At 42.9% G+C, this 22,023-nt stretch overlaps 1 protein-coding gene and 1 long non-coding RNA gene across 7 annotated transcripts; both read left to right on the top strand.

Moving 5' to 3' along the window:
• The first annotated feature begins 412 nt into the window (after positions 1 to 412).
• On the top strand, positions 413 to 13,992 carry LOC120644103 (putative disease resistance protein RGA3). Of its 6 annotated transcripts, none has more exons than XM_039920655.1 (9): positions 413 to 603; positions 823 to 938; positions 1,014 to 1,272; positions 1,363 to 1,591; positions 1,687 to 1,837; positions 1,943 to 2,131; positions 3,316 to 4,455; positions 10,218 to 12,971; positions 13,354 to 13,992. In XM_039920655.1, the coding sequence occupies exons 2-9, from the start codon at positions 837 to 839 to the stop codon at positions 13,369 to 13,371; spliced, it is 4,842 nt and encodes a 1,613-aa protein (XP_039776589.1). In that variant the 5' UTR covers positions 413 to 603; positions 823 to 836; the 3' UTR covers positions 13,372 to 13,992. The 6 variants fall into 6 exon arrangements, with proteins under 6 accessions (XP_039776589.1, XP_039776591.1, XP_039776592.1 ...); XM_039920657.1 differs by having other exon boundaries at positions 828 to 938; positions 13,354 to 13,385; XM_039920658.1 differs by having other exon boundaries at positions 10,224 to 12,971; positions 13,354 to 13,385.
• A 6,794-nt stretch (positions 13,993 to 20,786) lies between these two features.
• On the top strand, positions 20,787 to 21,512 carry LOC120644108. Its single transcript, XR_005663409.1, has 2 exons — positions 20,787 to 20,986; positions 21,069 to 21,512. It is a non-coding gene; the product is annotated as an uncharacterized LOC120644108 (long non-coding RNA).
• The last annotated feature ends 511 nt before the right edge of the window (positions 21,513 to 22,023 follow it).

Below are 22,023 nucleotides of genomic sequence, written 5' to 3'. Positions count from 1 at the left end.
ACGCTGGTGCGGTGGTACCTTCGCGTTCGCTTTGCAATTCATCTGCGCTTTCACTTTCCCTTGATCCACGCAGGGTTTGTTTGGCTCCGGGATTTTTTCAAAAGTCCCTATCACATCAAAAGGAATCTTACTATTTTATAGTATTAAATAAAATCTGTTTATAAATGTTTTTTGACAGTTGAGTGCTTTTTCGCGAGACGAATCTAATGAGCCTAATTAATCGATGATTGGCTACAGTGATGCTACAGTAACCATTCGCTAATCATAGATTAAGATACATCATTAGATTCGTCTCGCAGTTTAGTCCCAGAGTTCTGCAGTTAGTTTTATAATTAACATTTATTTAATACTTCTAAATACTAAAAAGTTCCAGAGACTTAAAAAAAATCCCTGGAACCAAACAACACCTCAGTTCACTTCGCACCAACCACTACCAGCGCACCTGATCTGCTGCGGCCTCACTCGCATGCCCGCTCCTCTACTTCAATCTCTCCTCTAACTAGCTTGTGAACTGAGCTCCATCTCTCTCAGCAAGGATCCCCTCGATCGCAGCAGTTCCTCAGATCTTCGGCCGTGCCTGCTGGCCTGCGGCTCCCTTGTCAGGTTCCATCCTAGATCTTGCACCTCTAATTTAAGTTCATGTTCGAGCCAGCTAGTGGCAGTATGGACAACAGGACAAGGAGGGTATACCAAATTAAAGCTCCCCGTAATGTGTCCATGATAGAATGCTACTCTTCTATCTGAGTATATGTTCGTAAAAGATTATTGGCATATGTTTTCATCTTTCTCACCCAAGGGTCTTTATACTAGCACAAATTACAGGACAGGTTAGAAGTATGGATGCGGAGGATATATCATTTGAAATCTTGCGAGAAATCACGGATGGTTTCTCCGAGGAGCGGAAACTTGGTCAAGGAGCATTTGGAGTTGTTTACAAGGTAAGGCTCGGTCATACTTTTTCTTTATGTACTATGGTCAACTTGTACTGATTACTGATGCTATATGTTTGGCAGGGGGTGACTAGAAACGGAGATGAAGTTGCTGTGAAGAAGCTTGTCAATCCCGGTCTAAACTTTAAGCAGCTAAAAAATGAGTTCTATAACCTGACAAAGCTTAATCATCAGAACATTGTACAGGTTCTGGGATATTGTTTTGAAACAGAGCAAGAACCATTTATCTTGCCCGATGGAAGTAAGGTGTTTGTTGAGGAGATACATGTAGCGCTATGCTTGGAGTATATGCACAATGGCAGCCTTCAACGGCATCTTTCTGGTACCCAGCTGTCCTATTTTCAGTATGTATTGTAAGAATACTTGTATATTTGCATTTGATTTAGAATCATTTTGTTTACCACTGCTGCAGATGAGTTTTCTGGACTTGAATGGCACACACGATTCAAAATAATCAAGGGGACTTGTGAGGGTCTAAAGTATATTCATGAGGAGCTGGAAGAACCTATTTACCACTTGGACCTAAAACCTGACAATATATTGCTAGATAAGGACATGGTGCCAAAGATTGCAGATTTTGGTTTGTCCAGGATCTTTGGTAACGAACCAGCACGAACTGCACATGGTTCTTACGGAACACAGTAAGCTAAATGACTCAACTGAACATATTGTTTTTCTAATTGTGTACAAATTAAGTCATGCGCATTACAAATTGGTTGTTTATGATGCAATGCAGAGGATATCAGCCACCAGAATACATCGACAGAGGTGAAATATCAAGAAAATTTGATATATTTAGCTTAGGTGTCGTAATGATAAGGGTTGTGTCAGGACCCAAGAGCTACCCCAAATGTCTAGATGTGTCTACGGACAAGTTTATTGATCAAGTGAGATGATATTTCTTGTTAACCGGGCCCTTTTTTTAATCTAACATTGCCATATTTGGATTGGAATAGTATATATCAGCCTAGCCTGATAGTTCAATTTATCAGGTCCAAAAGAACTGGAGGAAGAGGTTGCAGGCGAGTTACAGTAGTGGTTCTTTGGTTGAAAAATATTGCCACCAAGTAAAGACATGCATTCAAATAGCATTGTTATGTGTGGATGAAGATAGCCAAAAAAGGCCCAACATAGGGAAGATCACTGAGAAGCTGAATGAGATTGAAACTACCATTGGCGAGGTAATTAATATCATTTGAGAAGGCATACAATTGATAGCTAGGTCAGGAAATAAATTCAATAAAAGCGAAATCATGCCATCAGTTCACTTAGTTGTGTTTTTCTAGTATATATTTGCAATTGTTTCTCAACTCAACAGTAGATCCCTCAAGGATTCAGGAATTCAATAATACACAGCAGTTTTCCGATCATCTAAAACTGATAGTGACTACGTCAAACATATTGATTGATAGAAAAAGATCAAGTTTATTACTGCATATATATTGTTTTCTCTAGAATTAAAAGTTATATTAGTTGCATCTCATATCAAATCCGAATAAAATATAGATACATGAAGCAAGAACTTATAATTAATTTTTTAGGTACTAAAATTATTTGGTTGGACCGACCAATTTATTGTGTATCATGCAGAGCAGCTGTTTTTTCAGGCCTAAACACATGAAGACTGTCCTGCATCATAAGAAAAAAAACAACACATTGAACTGTTTATGTTAAATTGTGATTTATGTCATAGAGGCAAATTGGCATAAAGCATAAGTTTTGTGTGAGAAATTGGAAAAACTTAATTTTGCATTATATTTGACCACCACTTCCTCTAATCAAAATTATATGCATTTTATGATTTATATTCATATATAAATCATTATTGAGAATGACTGCACCATACTAATATTAATTGACACATCGAGAAAAAACTTTCATATGTAATATACATTTTTATTTAACCTCCACATTTTAAACAAATTGTTACTCTAAATATCATCACGAAAATTGTATTTATGTCTTGAACAAAATTATTACTTGAATTATGTTGTTTGTTGACAAACCAGCTGAAATATTGCAGCTTCCCCCGAAAGGATGTCTCAAAAAAGTTTTTAGAATAGCAATGAAAAATAACAAGAATATAGATATGGGAGAGGAATCAGAGGATATCAAAGGTCAACACCAGAATATTAATTATATACATTTTATGATTTGTATTCATATATAAATAATTATTGAGAATGACTGCACCGTACTAATATTAGTTGAAACATCAAGAAAAAACTTTCATAATATACATTTAACCTCCACGTTTTAAACAAATTGTTACTCTAACTAGCATCTTGAAAATTGTATCAATGTCTCAAATAACATTATTAATCGAATTGTGTAGTTTTTTGACAAACCAATTGAAATATTGCAGTTTCCCCAGAAAGGATGTCTCAAAAAAGTTTCTGGAATAGCAATGCATAATAACAAGAATATAGATATGAGAAAGGAATCAGAGGATATCAAAGGTCAATACCAGAATATTAATTTGATGACAGGCCCTAGTTGCAATGAGTTGGAATTTGTTGATGCACGAGAAGCATCGCCAGATGTAGTAGAAGAACTCATTGTTGGGAGAACAGAAGAGAGAGGGGAAATAATTGCTTCTTTACTTGAGGGTATGTCAGAAAAGATCACGATTCTTCCTATATATGGTATTGGAGGCATTGGCAAGACAACTTTTGCACGATTGATTTACAATAATACAAATTTCAAATGTTATTCTCATGTATGGGTAGATGTGTCCTGGAGATTTGACTTGAACAAAATTTGTGAGTCTGTGATTTCACAACTATCTAGAAAAGAAAGCCAGGCTATTGAAAAACAGATAATACATAGTTGCCTCACAAAACTACTTTCTGGCAAGAAGATTTTAATTGTTTTAGATGACCTATGGGAGGAAGATCAATTCCACTTGCAGGAGTTGAAGGATATGCTATATCATGCTGATAGCAACATTATTATTTTAGTAACAACACGCAGTGAACGTGTTGCTGGGAGAATCTGTACAAACATTCAACCATACAAGATATTACCCTTGACAAATGAGATGTGCTGGGATATAATAAAACAAAGAAGTGCTTTTGAATCTAGAGATGATAAAAAGGAGTTGACGAACATTGGAAGGGAGATTGCCCCGAAGTGTGGGGGTGTGGCTTTAGCAGCTCAATCTCTAGGCTTCACGTTGCGGTCCATGAATTTTGATCAATGGATTAAGGTGAGAGACAGTGATACCTGGAATGAACCTATTTCAGATGATGCATCATTGCCAAATCATGTTCTTGCATCTTTGAAGTTAAGTTATAGCCATATGGATTCAAGCTTGAAGCCATGCTTTACCTATTGTGCAATCTTTCCAAAAGGCCACAAGATAGTTAAAGATGATATAATTTATCAATGGATTTCTTTGGATTTCATCAAGCCAACAAAAATACTCTCAAATATGCAGCTTTGTGAGAAGTATATTATGCAGCTGCTTGGACTGTCTTTCTTTCAATATTCAGTTTCACCCAAGGTGTGTTATTTCTGCATACCAATACTACCTTTGAACTATTCTTACTTATAATTCAATCAATCGACATAAAACTTACATATTTTGAATTTTGACAAGTTATAATTATAACTTGTAGTTCACTTTTTTTAGAAAAAAAATAAGTTGGCAGGACCCTAAGAGACGATTTATTCGGACTACTCTTATATGGTCTCAGGCCTAAATCTACATAGTCATGAAGCGTGCTTGTATGGAAGATAAATATGCACCTATCCTCCAAGCCAACTATAAATAAATACCTGACGCTGTACAATGTTGAATCAAATGCTGAATCAGAGTTTGGACCATGTTAAATCAGTTGTAAGAAAATGTTGTTAAATCAGTTGTAAGAAAATGTTGAATCACATAAAAGATGTCGAAAAATCTAGGTGAGGAGGGGGAGAATGCCATGAATAAATATCTGCCTCCCGACCAATGTTGAATTAGCCTATTCGAAATGTTGATAAAGAGTCGACATATTGTTGAATGTTAAATCTATGTAAGATAATGTTTAACGACATCCATGGAGAGGGACACTGATAGACTGCAGTGGTTGTAATAGATGGCCTTAGTGAACTCTAAAATTGTATTGCAAAAATAACATAGGAGAGCTTGTACAAGCCACGCCACAAAATGGAAGGGTTTTCAGAAACATATTAATACAAAAGCACCCAGAAATTTTGTCCTCCTGTTAAAAAGAAATTTAGGAATCTAAGTATTTATCTTGGTTGATTTTCCTGAATAATGATTTTTTAATGGATTACTGCCGATTATCTTAAAATGAAGATGAAGCTCTGGGTAAAAAAAACAAATGGGGAAAAGAACATAAAACAATATCGGACGGTTATATTGGGGCATCTAGCCACACCGCCCAACACCATTGCACTATCCAACACAACAAACTACAACGACCGGTTGGATTGAGACATCCAACGTTGTTGCTCTACTTAACTCACTAGCACCACCTCGTCACTCTATAGCACCCTCATGGCACCAAACTCCATAAATGGCCTCAACGCGACCACCGCAACAACACACCACCAGCATCATCAACATCAGCTCCACTCTTTTTGCTCTTTATTTTTCTCTCAATCTCAATTCTTTAAAAGGGGAGGGAGTTTTTTCTATGAAAGTAGTCAACACCGCCGGTTCATAACGATTATTTAAACTTTTACTGCTAGTTCGTATCTCAAACTTGCGGTGATACCCACTTCCACCATAGGTTCCAATCGCCACTACCACCACCTACTCACGAGCTGACGGTTAAAGTCTATTACTGCTAATTTGAGCTCAAATGGAAGTGATAGGATGTTGGGGATCGCCATATCTATAGTACCACATGGAAGCGTCTATCAAATGACCCTTTCCTCCACACGTATATACCTAGACCATCCCTTTTTCAATTGATTGAAAACAAACCTATTCATACAAATTTTTCTTATTAACTTTTTCATACAAAAGAGGATAACTTTATATTAGAATTATATAACTCGATACGATCTTAGGTTGGGATGGCAACGGGGTGGGTTTGGGTCGGGTGGAATATCTGGGCACCCAAAATCGAAACCCGAACCCGCCCCGAACACCGATTGGGTGAAAATCCATCCCTAAAACTGAAATTCGCGGATCCGTGAAACCTGATTGGATACCCAAACCCGTTTTATATGGCAACATAGCAAGAGCAATAAGTATGTCCTATAAATATATGATATATATAATATTCGCATGTATAAATAAGAGGCAATAAATAGTAAGTAATTTCTTAAGTCAACTTAGAATAAATTTAATAGTCTAAGTAAACAAATTTATTATTAAGTATACTATAAAACATGAGTTTTTATTTCAAACGATTATACATTCGATATCCATGGGTGAAAAACCAAACCTAATTGGTTTCGGGAACCCGAACCCGAAAACCGTGGTTGAAAAGTCATCCCCAAACCGAAACCCACTAGATCTGAAACCCGCAGATACCCAACCCGAAACAAAACCATTGCCATTCTTACCGTTGGGGCGTGGTTCAAACCAGCGTTGATGATCGGGTTTCTCCGTGGGGTTAGTGAACCAGCAGTGATGTCCAACCGGCGATTGGGGGGGGGGGGGGTTGGGCCCGACAGTGATATGGGTGGTTGTAGGAGTGGGACATCATGGAATCCTACGAAAGTTCTATAGAATGCATCAAATTCATATGAATTTTGTAGGAAATCTACATGAGCTCTGACCTCTTAGAAACACTTCTTTGTGTCAATCTCTATCATTAGAAAGTTCAATTGGAAAGTTTCCTGTATTCTCAATTCATATAGGATTGTAAATGACAACCAACTTGAATCTCCAAGCACATTGCGTCATCGGCCCTAGGAACAGGCAAGGTTTCGCCAAGGCCCCAAACCCCATGCGCCACCAGACCCTTTACCGTGTGTTTGGTTGCGGGATCAATGGGTTGGGTTGGATCCAACCCGGATTTTGGGGACGGAGCCGACTCATTCATTGTTTGGTTGTACTTCTGATTTTAGGGACGGAGTGAGCCCATTTCATGTTTGGTTGAAGGAATTGGGAATACGGGTTGGATGGCATGATAACACCATTAATGAGGGTCCCACTTGCCACCAATTGACCCCACCTGTCAACCTCTCACTTTTTTCTTTTTCTTTTTATTTTTTCTCTCCCTTATCTTCTTCCTCAGCCCGACGGGAGGGGGGGGCGCCTGCCGAGCAGCTCGTCGCCCCCCGCCGCCGGCCGGGCTGTGCGGCCTCCGCCGAAGCCTCCTCCGCCTTCACCAGATTCGGCCGCCGACCGCGGCCTCCTCCGCCTTGCCCTGCGGCCGCCGACGTGGCCGGCCCGGCCTTGGCCTTGGCTCGCTCCGGGAGGGCGCCGAGTGGCCGGCCCGACCTCCTCCGCCCGCCGCCGGCGCGGCCGGCCCCCCTCCTCTGCTTGCCGCCGCGGCCCGCCCCGCCGCCGTGGCCCCGGCCTCCGCTGCACGTCGACGTCGCCCCGGCCTCCTCCGCCCGGCGCCTTCGCCGTCGCCGTGGCCGTCGCCCCGGCCTCGCCCAGTCGTCCGCCCGTCGCCCAGTCGTCCGCGAGTGAAGACGGAACCCAGACGGAGGAGACTGGGGGTTGGACTCGTCCGCTGGATTTTGGCGGACGAGTCCGACCCGGATCTGAGCCGAATATTCCCCTCCGGGTCGGACCCAACCCCCTCCAACCTCCATCCAAACATCAGAAAAAGGGGTTCAACCCATCCGGGTTGGACCCTACCATTCAACCAAACACACGGTTAGAGTACGCAACTGACAACGCGTGCGTCCCTGATGCCAACAGACACCACGTTGCCCCATCAATAAAAAACAGACACCACGATGCCCCATCAATAAAAAACAGAGACACCACGACGCACATTGGGAGATCCCCGAATGCACACAAGAAGGGGACCGTGCCATGCATAGCAGCTGGGCGAATCTGCACAGTGGCACGTGGATTAAGTGGTTGGCCCTGTCTACTAAGGCAGCCAATGCCTAGTACCATGGCCAGGCAGGCCACAACAGCCGCTAAGGACGCACACCACCGCAGCATCACCGACCAGCTGTACATGTAGCCGACCCACACCGCTAGCTGCCGCAATGTCGAGAGGGTCAAGTTGCCGCACACACTCCCCGGTCCCAGCTGGCCGAGCTAGGCATGTGCTGCTGGGTCGAGCAGATGCCTCGGTGCCTGCCCGACCAGTGTGAGAAGCGGTGCGAAAGAGGTCGCGGATCCAGCCACCATGGTCCACGGGGGTCGATCCAGCCACAGACTCGATGGAGCCAGCTGCAGAGGCCCCTGCTGCAACCTGCCTCCATGGAAAAGGAGAGGAGAACCGAGAACGTGAGGGAAGAAAATAACCCCGGGCTGGGTGGGGTGGGGTGGGTCAGTGGGTGCGCTATCGAAATCTGGCTCTTTGCCGTGTGCCCGGTACTTTGCCGTGTACTTTTTTTGGCACATGGCAAATTTGTCATGTGCTTTTCTTTTTTACACACAAAAAAGTAATAATTTTTTTCTCTTCTCATCAAAATTTTTTCTACTCTTCACATACAACATGTGGTACTCCATGTTAAAATTTGGTATATTTTTTGTTTTATTTGCTATATTTAACTAATTAATTGCATTTCAAGTAATTTTTGGAATCAAGTCAAATTTGAACTTCAAGTAATTCAAATAATAAAATAAAATGAGTGGAAAAATGATATTCATGTTATTTAACCTAGTTTGATGCCTTACCCATCAAATGAAAATCATAAGATTTGTCATGATACCACGATTTCATACGCGGTGGGTAAGGTAAAAAATTGAGAAAATGTAGATTGTTTCATGCCAAATTTGGTTATTTTTTGGAGCAGTTTGATAATTTTATTTTTTTACAATTAAATAATATCATGTGATGTACATTGAAATTGAGCAATAACTTATAACTGTATGAAATAATAGATTTTTTTCATAGAATCATCAAACATGAATTGCTGAGTCACTTTTGCTAGGTATTTAAAGTACATTCAAACAAATTTAATTAAACACGGTATGGAAAAGTTTTAGTTAATATAATTTGAATTTGAGCTTGAAACGCATGAAATAATAGATTTTTTTACATAGAATCATCAAACATGAATTGTTGAATCACTTTGGCAAGGTAAAAATTGTGACAAAGTTATACATATAACATAAAACAGTGGAACAAATTGAATGCTAAAAAATTGAAGGTAAAAAAAAATTGTGTCGTGTGCCTGATAAAGGACACACGGCAAAGCCGTGCCAGACCAAGGCACACGGCAAATCAAGACTTTGTTGTGTGCCAGATGAAAGCACACGACAAATGATCAGGATTTGCTGTGTACTCTAGATCCGGCATACGGCAAAGTGAGATTCAAATTTTGTAAACAACCTCGATCGGATGGGGAAACAACCAAAATGAAAGTTGTAGACCTCAAAAAGTTATGAAACTTTGTAGCTGGCAACTTTTTAATTTGAATTCGTTTAGGCCCTCAAACAAGCAATTTACTTTCGATTTAGTATAATATGGAGAAAGAAAACAGAGTATAGACATGAGTGAGAGTGTGTAGCAGTGGTATATATAGAAGGTTACACGCGAGGGGGAGGTCGCGGGTTCATATCCCACCGGCCGCGTAGCGCGCAAAAAATTGCCGTGACTTGCGACGGGGACGGCAGGCGATGACCGGTGGGGGCCTCCCCCTACTAAAAAACGTTTTTACTATATTTTCGGTGGTTTTTGTCATTTAAATATTGTTGAGTGCTTTATTTTGCTGCGGCCACGTTAGCACATGGCAAAATCTTTACCAGTGCCCGAAAAAAGGCCCATGGCAAAGATGGCTTTGTCGGCCGGCATTTGTGGTGCCTTTTGCTGTGTTGGCACACGACAAAGCCTTTGCAGTGTGCATTAGGACCTTTCCCCGTAGTGGTGAGAGAGTACCTGCCGCCGCCTTCCTGCAGCCGCATTCCAGTAGCCGCTTGAGCAGCAGCGAGGCGGGGGAGCCGAGCAGGAGGGCGGAGGCGCATGAGGGGTTGGGCATCGTTTCATGCCAATTGTGGTTGATTAAATATCTGGAGTGCAGTATGTTTTTTTGGTGCTTGTTTGTGTTTTTCTTCCTTTCATTCAGTCTCCAGGAGTGGTAGGCTAGTAGCTATGTCCACTACTTTTTTTGAACAGTTGTGCACTTTGTGTGGTCTAAGAGCTGATGATGCCATGCATGTTCCTTAAGTTGCAGTCTGACAAAGAGGACAACAGGGATGTTACAGTGTTCACTATGCACGATCTGGTGCATGACTTAGCAAGATCGCTCGTGCTTTATGAAATTCTAGATGCTAGCAAACAATGCAATACTGGGAGAAACAGATTCCCATTTGCGTCACTTAATGATTGCACCAAGTCGTGGAAGTCATTCACACAATGTCCTACCGCAATAAGAGCGCTGCATTTTCATGGTACGAACCAAACTGTGCTCCACAGTGCGTCATTTTCGACGGCTAAGTACCTCTGTGTCCTGGATTTAAGTCAGTGCTCTATATGGAGCTTGCCAGATTCTATTGGTAATTTAGAGCAATTAAGATATCTTAATGCTCCAAGGCTCAATCATTGGGCCATTCCCAATTGTATCACAAAGCTGGAAAAACTAATTTACATCAGCCTTCGTGGGTCTGGTTACATCAGAGCACTGCCAGAATCAATTGGAGAATTGAAGGGTTTGATGTATCTTGATTTGTCAGGTTGTTCCTCATTACAAAAACTGCCAGTGTCATTTGGCATGCTAACAAAGCTGGTGCATCTAGATATGTCAGATTGTTGTCATGTTACAGATGTATCAAAGTCCTTGGAGAGCCTCACCAACCTTGAATATCTGAATTTATCGCATGGCTGGAGATTGCCATGGTGGAGAGGAAGTATAGAAAACCGAGCATTACCTGAAGCTTTGAGTGGACTCACCGATCTGAAGTATTTAAACTTATCAGGTTCTTCATACTTCATCCAAGATCGTGATATAATACAAGCCTTAGGTATCCTTGCCAAACTCCAATGTTTGAATTTGTCAGAATGTTCGCTTTTGGTTACAGCTGACTCGCATCTCACATGGATGTCCGAAGCCATGAGAAATCTCACTGAGCTCCGTTATTTGAATTTGTCAAGGTGCTCAGCCGGAGCTGAAGAACTTTTCATTTTTCTTAAGTGTATAAGTAACCTTCTAAACCTAGAGCATCTAGATTTGTCTAGTACAAAGCTTACGAGAGTTCCTGACTGTATTTGTAGCCTAAAAAAGTTACGTACACTGGATCTTTCGTACTGCCATGATCTGCAGAGTCTTCCAGCAGCTCTGCATAAAATGAATAGTCTGAAGTTTCTACATCTGGAGGATTGCTCTAGGCTAGAAATGTTGAAGGTGCCAGCACTCAATAAAAATTTAATTACATTACCACACTTTCTGGTCCAAGCTGATTATCACCAGTCGAGCAGCAACCTTGCTCTTCTTCAAGATGTAAATCGTACTGACCTGGTGATAAGCAGACTTGAAAACGTGAAGTCTGTGCAAGAGGCGCAAAGTATAAAACTAATGGAAAAGGGAAGAATGAGGAAAATTAAATTCAACTGGACGACAGATTCTGAGAGGTTTGTCGAGGATATGGAAGTGCTGGGAGAGCTAGTCCCCCCAATAACTTTAAAGAAGTTATATATTGATGGTTACAGTAGTGTAAGATTCCCTGAGTGGTTTATTGGTATTGCTGATCATCTCCCTAATCTTAGTCGGATCTACTTGTCCAATTTGCCCAAGTGCAACAGCCTGCCACCACTTGGCCAATTACCTAATCTGCAAGAGCTGGAATTCAGTCGAATGAGTGGCATTTTGAAAATTGATGAAGACTTGTGCGGCACCAGAAGGTCATCATTTCCTGGACTGAAGGATTTTTCCCTATTTGGAATGGAAAGCCTCGAAGTGTGGTACACAACGTACTCTTATGGCGGGGATGGTGTGAGTAAGTTTATGTTCCCCAACCTCAGTGTATTGAAAATCCATGATTGCCCCAACTTGAGGCTGAAACCATGTCCACATATAGCTGAGTGTCAATGGGACATACGGGGAGGATGTGATGGTGTAATATCCTCATGGGAGGAGAGTGCATCACAGACCACTGTTTCCTCCCCCTCTGCTCCGGTAACTACTCTGCATGTATATGACTGCGAGGTGCCTATGCATCAGTGGAGGCTGCTGCACCACCTCCCTGCCCTCACCAAGTTAAAGATCTCAAGATGCAGTGATCTGAGCAGCTCACCGCAGATCATGCAAGCACTCTCCTCCCTCGAGTGGCTATGTCTGAAGAGCAGAGACCAGCCAGTACCAGAACAGCCAAATTGGTTGGGTCAGCTTGCATCACTTAAGGAGTTGACAATAAAGAAATACGAGGTGCAGGCCTTGCAGGGTTCCATGGGGCATCTCACTGGGTTACAGTCACTACGTCTGAAGTATATTGGAAGCATGACAGCGCTGCCTCGATGGGTGGGAGACCTCATCTCTCTGCAACATTTGGATATCTCAGACTGTTCGAACCTAAATGATTTGACAGAGACAATCGGGTGCCTCGCCTCTCTTCAAGCATTGCAAATCCACAGTTGTGGAAACCTGAATGATTTGCCAGAGAGCATCGGGCGTCTCACCTCTCTCAATAAACTCGCCATCAGCTATTGCAACGGCATCACATTGTTACCAGAGAGCATCGGGCGTCTCACATCTCTCAACAATCTCGACCTCAGGCAATGCCACGGCATCACATGTTTACCAGAGAGCATCGGGGGCCTGACCTCTCTCAACAAACTTGCCATCGATAATTGCAATGGCATCACATCTTTACCAGAGAGCATAAAACAACTAAACAAGCTCAAAAAGATAACAATTACAAGCGATGAACTAGTGAAGTGGTGTGGAATTGAGGAGAACAAGGCGATGCTCTCTCACATAAAAAAAAAGGTACCTGGCGTTTTCGTCCAAGTTCTTTATTACAGAATTTATTTCGTTTTGCATACATTACCGGATTAGTCCCATGCAGATATATGCCTATATTTTCATGTATATATATTGCCTTGCCATTTTTCTATTTTTTCTGCTCTTTCTTTACGAATGGCATCTTTTTGAATTAATTGTTATGCTTGACAAGTGTAAAACCAAGAAAACAACTAGTGATTGCCTGCCAGCATAAATGCAAAGGAATAGTATACTGAGGACTTCTTTCTTTTTTCAAACACCATTTTTTATGAAACAATCAAAACATTTCCCGCACATGTAATGCTTTTCAGTCATGAAAACTAGATTCGTGCTTGCGGGTATGACGCTTATTATTTATGTATTGCAGGAAATTGGTGACTTTTAGCTAGACAGACAGTACAAAATGCATAGCAGGCAGCAGATAATCGAGGGATTTAAAAAACTTACAAGGCTTTTCGTGAGTCAACGGAGGATCATCAGGACTTCACCAGCAAAGAGATCGTAACTGTTTGCAAGGGCTAACCCGGCAGTTTTTCAAAAATCGCTCTGCCTATATAGATATTCACCCGTCATCTTCCCCTACTCCAGTCAACGAACTCGCGGGTTACCCCGAGGCTGATGGCGGATCATTGGATCCTCAGTTCCACCAGTGGCAGCTATGGGTGGTAAAGAGCCTTAAAATTTAGCCTAGATAATCTAAGGACTAGACTTTAATCTTATTCAATTTTGAGCTAAAAATATATAAGAGTCAAGTTGAATTGTGAAGAGAGCACTAGAGCCATGATCCATTACCACCCCTGTGGCAGCCAGTGTCAGATGTCCGAGGCTGCCTATGGCAGTGCGGCTGAGACTTAAGGGGTTTCAAGCGTCGCGCCTGACAAGGTTTGTTGCATTACATGTTCCTTCTTCATTTATTTGGGGATGGGATTTTTTTCCTCTTTGTTTTCAGATCATGGTATTTTCCTTTGAATTTTATTCATCTATTTACCTCAATCGCTTGGCTCCATTACGAAACCTGCAACAAGACGTTATGTTTAATTAGCTATCTTTTGTGCAAGTGCTACATACTAATCATTTACTTTCTACTTGTATATTGGTCATGATCGACTACAAAATTGTTGAGAAAGCAAATTGATATTCGCGATGATGCTATGTTTCAAATTGACAAGATATCCGGGTCCGAATCCGAGTTCAAACTATCCGCTTTGTATTTATATCCGGTAAAATTCGTATTCATGTTCTAATTCAGATTAAAATATAGTAAAAATGACATCCGGATCCGATTTCATTTGTAGTCGATTATCCATCCTTAGCCGTGGATGGAAAACGTTATTGTAAGCGTCATGAAGTTAGTTACGCCAGGGGCCGGGCCTCCGATTAACTTGGCGGCGTGGTTGGAGGCTTGGAGCAAGTGTTAAACCTGTTGGATCGTCTAGGAGTAGATCGGCGGGATTTTCTATACTGAGAGACATACCTCTCACTGTTATTGTCGTCCACGATTCCGGCGCGACCTCGTTTGGCGATGAAGGCTGCGCACAGGCAGCGACGGGTGGTGCAGTACGGGGATGACGGCGTCGTGGTGGTGCTGGGGCGGCGGCGTCACGGTGGTGGTGGCGAGGTCGCAGAGGTAGCGGCGTGGAACCTTACCCTTTGCTTCAGCGCCCTCTATCAGATCGGATCGAGTCTAGGTCGATGGAAAACTGAGGCACGGCAAACCTTAATCCCAGTGCCCCCTCGTCATCCTTTCCTTTTATATTGGCGCTGCGCAAAAGGGAGGCCCACTTGCCAATGAAAAGGGCAAGAGCACCCCCGATCAGGGTGCGTGAGAGGGGTCTGACTCAGTCGTTGGACTGGGTCAGATGAGATCAACCTTACATTCTCCCCCTTGATCTCACTCTGTACTTTAAACTTATCTCTTTACTTTCTCTTTAGTCACTTTGCTATTGGTCTCATCTCATTACAGATTAGTATGTAGGGCGTGCCTCATCATGACGGTTATTAGTTACCGTCAGACTTAACAGCCACAATGTACCTTTCTGTATTGAAACAAGACCTTAACCTTTCTTTGGGCCCTTTAGTAATCCAGAAATCATAGGCCTCCCATAAAACCCATGTCGACTTGGGCGGCAGGCCTTTTGGTAAGCGGATCCGCAAGCACTTGCTTGATACTTTGGTGCTCCATGACTTCATATGATTCTGGATTTTCTCCTTTGCAACATATAAGCCATTGTCAATGTGTTTGGCAGCACACTTGACATGTTGCCATAGGAGTGAAAACATTCGAATGGTATACTGCTGTTGTCTACCATTATCAATTCCGGGTAAAGGTTTTATCAACCATTTTGCCTATCCTGTAGCCTCATATCATGCTAAACTTTGGGTACACGACCCACGGTATCACAACTATTTTGCTTAAGAGCTTTTCCACAATAAAACTCCAAGCACGAGTGTTAGCTACTATTGTGGGCTTCACTAAACAACTCGCCAAAACCTAATTCCTTTTGCTCACAACCTTTTGAGAGCACATGTTCCTTTCTTACTTAGCATGAGGCTGACAATACTTTGCAAAATTGCAAAACATTCTATAACTCCATTCCAGTGATCTATTGCTGAACTGGACTTCTGCCAAAATGTCCCGGATACTTGCACTATGTCAGGGTAAATTCTTTTGAGCACTAATTTTGCTTCCAACAGCTAAAGCATATGGAACCTTTTTCTTTTGATCGATCATATAACGGTTCCTGGAATTCTGAAAATTCCAAAACTATTACCCTTGACAATAGGACAGGTGTAGGCTTACTCGCATACATACTTTATATCTTTCAGAACTTTTTTCTAAGTATGCTCTCTGCGATAATCCTTAATACCCCCTTTACTTTTATCCCAGTGAATTTTCATTTCTAGAGCGAATGATTTTTCACCGAGATTATTTTATCAAAACTAGAGGTCATAATAACCTTCTTTAAACTTTGTAGGAAAATAATTTCCCATCTTCAAACTTTGCATATTTGCAATTTGTCTTGACATTTAATTAAAACCCAAAACTTTCTTTGTTCTCATAAAACTTTAGATACCACTATTCTGATTTCATCAGATGGTATTCGGATGTTCTTTTCTTTCCACAACAAAACCATTTGGTTATGTCATGTATATACACTTTCTCGTACAAATCTTCATTGGAAGATATTTCACCAACATCCATTTGATGCAATTCTAAAAATAGTATGCACCAATGTCTCCATGATTCTAAAAGAATTCTTTCATGAGATTGTACAAAAAAAATGTCTCATTAGAACTTATCCTTTGTCTTTGCATAAATCTTTTTGCCACAAGTCGTACTTAGCGACTTTCCATGTTCCCTCTGAAGTCACATTTAATCTTGTAGACCCATTAAAGCCTACTGTCTTACCTCTGTTAGGAATTTATTTTATGTTCCAAAATAAATTTGAAACTTCTAGGTCTCATGACATCTTTTATGGCTTCTTGCCACCTCGATGAATGAGACATCTCAATTTCTGTCATTCAATCAACACCTCAACATATGATGAGACAATTGTAGTGCTAGAATCATAGAAGTGAACATTCAGTCTCACTTCTCTTCAAGCCTTAGTTCTTTGCATACTTACTCCCCCAGATTATCCCATCTATTGTAAAGATGGAATATCTTCGAGCTTTTGTTTGGGTTTGTTCTTTACAAGCCTCAAAGGGTGCTTTAAGCACCACCTTGCTTTAAGCACCACCTTTTCTTTTCGGATGTTTTGAGGCTCAACTTTCTTTTCTTCTTATTTAGAGCTGAAAAACTATAAGAATCTTGCCTATTTTTATGGTTGGGATATCAACATTATGACCGTTGTACTCCCTTTTTGGTCGGTCATACTCACTTTAATAGATCATCTTTGCTTTTAAAAATGCATCACTTTTAACTTTGCGGGGAAATTCTCTCTAAATTTTAATCTTTTCTTGTCTTTCTAATCTTTCTCCCCCTCGAAATATGGCACAAACTTTGCTGCCATAATTTCGAAACTATTTTTAACACTTGTGAACGAGGAGCATTTCATTACTAGAACTTTATTCATATGACCAAGTCATACAAAATAATGGGAGTACCATTTCCTCGTTCCTTTTCAAGAGCTCCTCAGAGTTCTTGATTTGTTGCACTTTCAAGAACTCATCAAGTTCTTCATTTTGCTATACTTTTGCAAGTCATGCTTGCAATCTTGGTTCGCATACAACTTTCTTTTTGTCCTTCGATTCTTTTCAAGTCACTATCCAACATGCCACTATAGTAGTGCATGAGAATTGTTGGAATAACTTTAAAAGCTCCCCCAGACTTCTTTACTTTTATGTGATACTCAAGTAGCACATGATCCATCACAACTTTTCCTGTCATGCAGGATATAAGTGACAAAAACTTTTCCGACATGCGGTATAAAACTTCAAAGGCATTTGCAACGCATGTTTAATTCAACGTTGGTCAAATTGAACGTGCGTCAAAATCATTTCAACCATTATCTTTACTGTTGAAGGACAAGATAACACTTTATAGAGATAAAATTTTGGTCACAATGACTAAAACATGCACATATACTTTCTTTTTTTTTGATTAAATCTTCTCGTTGGTTCCAATTTAATCAGAAAATTTAACAAATAACAATACCATGAAGAAAAACTTTCGAAGCAGTTGCGTCTCTTTTCCTTATCAACCAAAAGGTCAGAATGACACAAGCTCTTTTCTTTCTTAACCTCAACAATGCAGCTGAGTAAACTCAAAACTTTGTCTATAGCGGTAATCGGAATCAACTTTTGTCTATTAATTTCTCTCTACTTGGGAAGAATTGTATGTCTTAATTTAACGTTGGTCAAAATTAAAACATACAATTTTCTTTAATTTTAATTCTATATCACCGTTGGGCAGAAATAGAACACATGACTAGAATAAAAATTATAATATTGCCATCATCAACTTTGGTCAGAAAATGACAACATCATATTAAATTTTAAATTTCTTTTCTTTTAAGAGCAAACTAATGCTCAACTTGACACTTACAATGGCAAAAAAGTGCCAAAACATCATTTCTTTGACATACTACAACGGAAGCTTTTCTTAACCTTAAACTTAAAGGCTCCTTTTTCCCACAGGGAAAAACTCATCTGAGTTTATCTTTGTTTATTGCAGCGGAAAACTTTTCTTTCTTTCAGAAGCAACTCTTTGTCTTTCTCAATTCTCTGAAAATTGATCATATTGATGCAAAATTTATCAGAGATTAACATTGAACTTAAAATCACAATGAAATTATAATATTGTTATCATCAACGTTGGTCAGAAAATAACAATTCCATAATTAACTTTAAACCAAATATCTTTCTACTCCTCTATTTAAATTTTCCCGTTGGTTCCAATTTAAATAGAAGATGAAACTTTTTCTTTGCAGCGGAAACTTAACAAAATTCACTTATTCAGAAGCAATAGTACTGTAAACTTTACTATTCTCTAAAACAAATTATCCCTTTGGTTCAAATTTGTATAGAGATCGAAACTATGCAAAATTCATTTGAAGAAAAGCTTCTGAAAAAAAAACTATTTCAATTTCAGTACTGTGCATGCGGCCCGTGCACAAAATAGGCCCGCTAGCGGCTCGGCCGTCTCCTCTGGGCCCGAGGCCCAACAGCCAACGGCCAGGCCGCCGAAACGGCCCACCGCGGCGTTTCCCTCCCCCAGCCCGCCTGGGCCGCCTGGCGGCCCAATAGCGCGCCGAGATGCTGGCCATTGATCTCCGCAGATGGAGATCCGACGGCCGGCCGCACACTTCGCTCAAACAAAAACCCAGTCGTCGTCCTCCCCCAAACCCTAATTGATTTCTCCTCCTCCCTTCCCAATCCAAGCCGGCGGCGGCGGCGCCGGTGGCTCTCGCCGGCGCACGGCCGGGTCCGGCCACCGGCCCACGGCCGTGACGTTTCTTTCCCCTTTCTTTTCTCGGCCGACTCACCACCGACAGCTCTCTTGCCGGCGCACCGTCGGGACCGGTGGCGGCGCCATGGCTGCGCCATCGCCGCGCCAACCGAAGCCCTCTGCTTGTCTTTTCTTGCTGAGCACCGAGCGGCGGCGGCCCTTGGCGGCACCGGAGGTGGCTGCGCTGCCGTTGCACGCCACCCCCCCGCCGGTCGCGCGCTCGCCTGGCCGGAGGAAATGGCGGCTCCGGCGCGGGCCCTCTCGCCGGCACGCGCGTCCACCGGAGTGTGAGCGCGCCGCCGTCGAGGGGCTCCTCGTCGGTGCTTTGCCGCACGCAGGCCATAACCGCGGCGACACTTTCCTTTACAACCTTTGGCTCAGCGGGGTTCTCCACGACGGCAGAGCGGAGGCTCTGCATGCCGCGGTGGCTGACGAGCATAGGAAAGAAAGGCAGGTATGCCCCCTCCCCGATCTGTCCTTTCTTTTGTCTGTCCTAGAGTTTGGGTTTGGATCTTTGATGTTGGATTTGTCTTTGCATCTTCCGATTCGCATCGAATTGTTGCTGTCTTTCGATTCGTGAACGAATCCTTCACATCTCGATCTACTCACTAGAGTAGGCTAACTGATACCATTGTTAAACCTGTTGGATCGTCTAGGAGTAGATCGGCGGGATTTTCTATACTGAGAGACATACCTCTCACTGTTATTGTCGTCCACGATTCCGGCGCGACCTCGTTTGGCGATGAAGGCTGCGCACAGGCAGCGACGGGTGGTGCAGTACGGGGATGACGGCGTCGTGGTGGTGCTGGGGCGGCGGCGTCACGGTGGTGGTGGCGAGGTCGCAGAGGTAGCGGCGTGGAACCTACCCTTTGCTTCAGCGCCCTCTATCAGATCGGATCGAGTCTAGGTCGATGGAAAACTGAGGCACGGCAAACCTTAATCCCAGTGCCCCCTCGTCATCCTTTCCTTTTATATTGGCGCTGCGCAAAAGGGAGGCCCACTTGCCAATGAAAAGGGCAAGAGCACCCCCGATCAGGGTGCGTGAGAGGGGTCTGACTCAGTCGTTGGACTGGGTCAGATGAGATCAACCTTACAGCAAGTAGTGGCGGAGCGGTTGAAAGCGTCACGCCTCGGCTCGGTAACGACAGCAGGTTTTGGATCATTTGCGTTAATATCCTGTGAATGCATGAACACGCATCACTGGCACGCTAGGCCAGGGTCCTGTATGCGGGAGAAGTTGGTAGGAGGTGTTTTTTTTTTTCTTATTGACTCTTTAGATTTTGTTTTACTCTGAGAAGCATCACCCGGCCTGTTCGCTATCGGGTTTATTAAATAGAGCTGCCTCCCCAGCGCACGGACTCAGATTCAGTAACATCGACTAAGCATGTCATCATGAAACATTGGAGCGATCTACAGCGTTGAAAATGAATCGGACGCCCTGCTGCGCCGGCCCACCCATACGCCTCTGTTTTGACCCGCCCCTCCGTTTTCATCCGGCCGAAGCATCCTGTTTGGCCCGCCGGCCCTGCGCGCACCCAAATCGTCCGCTCCCGCCGCCCCACGCTCGCTCCAGCCCAATCCCGCACGGACTCCCGCCATCCCGCGCTCGCCCCAATCCGCGGACGTCCCAATCCTGCACGGAGACCCCGGGCCGCAGCGACCGGAGTCCGGTGGCCAGCCGCCGGGGCAGGCGAGCGGGCGCCGCGCGAGGCAGGCGAGCTGGCGGGCGCCGCGCCCCTGCCCTTAGTCCGGTCGACAAGCTTGGTGGCCCGGACAGTGAGTGCTCCGCTTTCCTTTCCGTCCTGCTTCAGTTCCTCAGATAAGTTTACTTTGCCCTGATGAAGCCTGCTGACGTGAAGGCGACGGCTTCAACCATCCACTGCAATCTGCTAGCATGATTCTGCTTTTACAGAACATGTAGGCATGCATTGTTCTGGCCGAATTCTGCTCGGCTTGGCTGCTGACCGGAGCAGAAGCGACGCCCAAGTCTGTGCTCAGATTGATGGGCATGAAAGGCCTCACTCTGTACCATCTGAAAAGCCACCTTCAGGTTTGAACTCGACTTCCTTGCTGATTTAGCATGCCTAGACACTTGTACTGACAGATTGTGACATTGATACTGATATGCATAGAAATATAGACTGCGAAGACATGAAAAGAAAAGCACAGGGCTGGAACTTCCCAACAGTAGTGGTACGAACCTTGCACTTCCTCTCTTTCTGTCATCAGGATTTACCCAGTAATGTTTTCCTTCTAGTCTTGGTACTTCGGCTCGTTCTGTCTTCAGGATTTGCTGCACAAGGCCTCAGTTTTCCCACTCCAGCTACGGTAGTGGTATGAACCTTGCATTTAATTTGTTGTGCAAGACAATGGCAGAAGTTGATAGGAAGATACCTCAACTTGATTTGAGGTTCAGAAATCCAGATGAGGGTTGGCTGTTTTGGGTGGCATACGGTGGCCATACTAGTTTTGATATGAGGAAAAGATGCACAAATGTAAGCAAAATGGATAGTAAGATGACTTCATGCAGATATATTTGTTCCAATGAAGGTTATCGAAAAAAAGGAAATAGAACATGTGACAAAGTGTTTTCGAGCTGAAACAAAAACCGATTGCAAAGCTCGGATGGTTATTTCATGGGATCGAGGTGCAGAAAATTATGAAGTTATTGATGTCGTGCTTGAACACAACCACCCACTCCACTTACCAGAGACCTTCCACTTGATGAAATCACAACGGAAAATTTGAGAACTCCAAGCTTTGGAAATAGAAACAGCTGATGATTTTGGTATTATACCAAAAGCTGCCCATGAGTTGGCTACTCGTCAAGTTGGTGGGCCACTTAACCTTAGCTACACTTGCCGGGACCGCAAACATTATTTGCAAGGCAGACGTCAGAGGGAACTGGCTTTTGGACAGGCAGGAAGTATGTTGAAGTATTTTCATGATAAAATTGCTGAGAAACCCTCTTTTCAATATGCTTTGCAGCTGGATTGTGAGGAGTACATTACCAACATATTCTGGGCTGATGCTAAGATGGTCCTTAACTATGCACACTTTGGTGATGTTGTCACATTTGACACACAA

This window comes from Panicum virgatum, chromosome 8K (assembly GCF_016808335.1).
Source record: "Panicum virgatum strain AP13 chromosome 8K, P.virgatum_v5, whole genome shotgun sequence".
In the NCBI taxonomy this organism is placed as follows: Eukaryota; Viridiplantae; Streptophyta; class Magnoliopsida; order Poales; family Poaceae; genus Panicum; species Panicum virgatum.
This window is presented reverse-complemented; position numbering and strand designations above follow the sequence as displayed.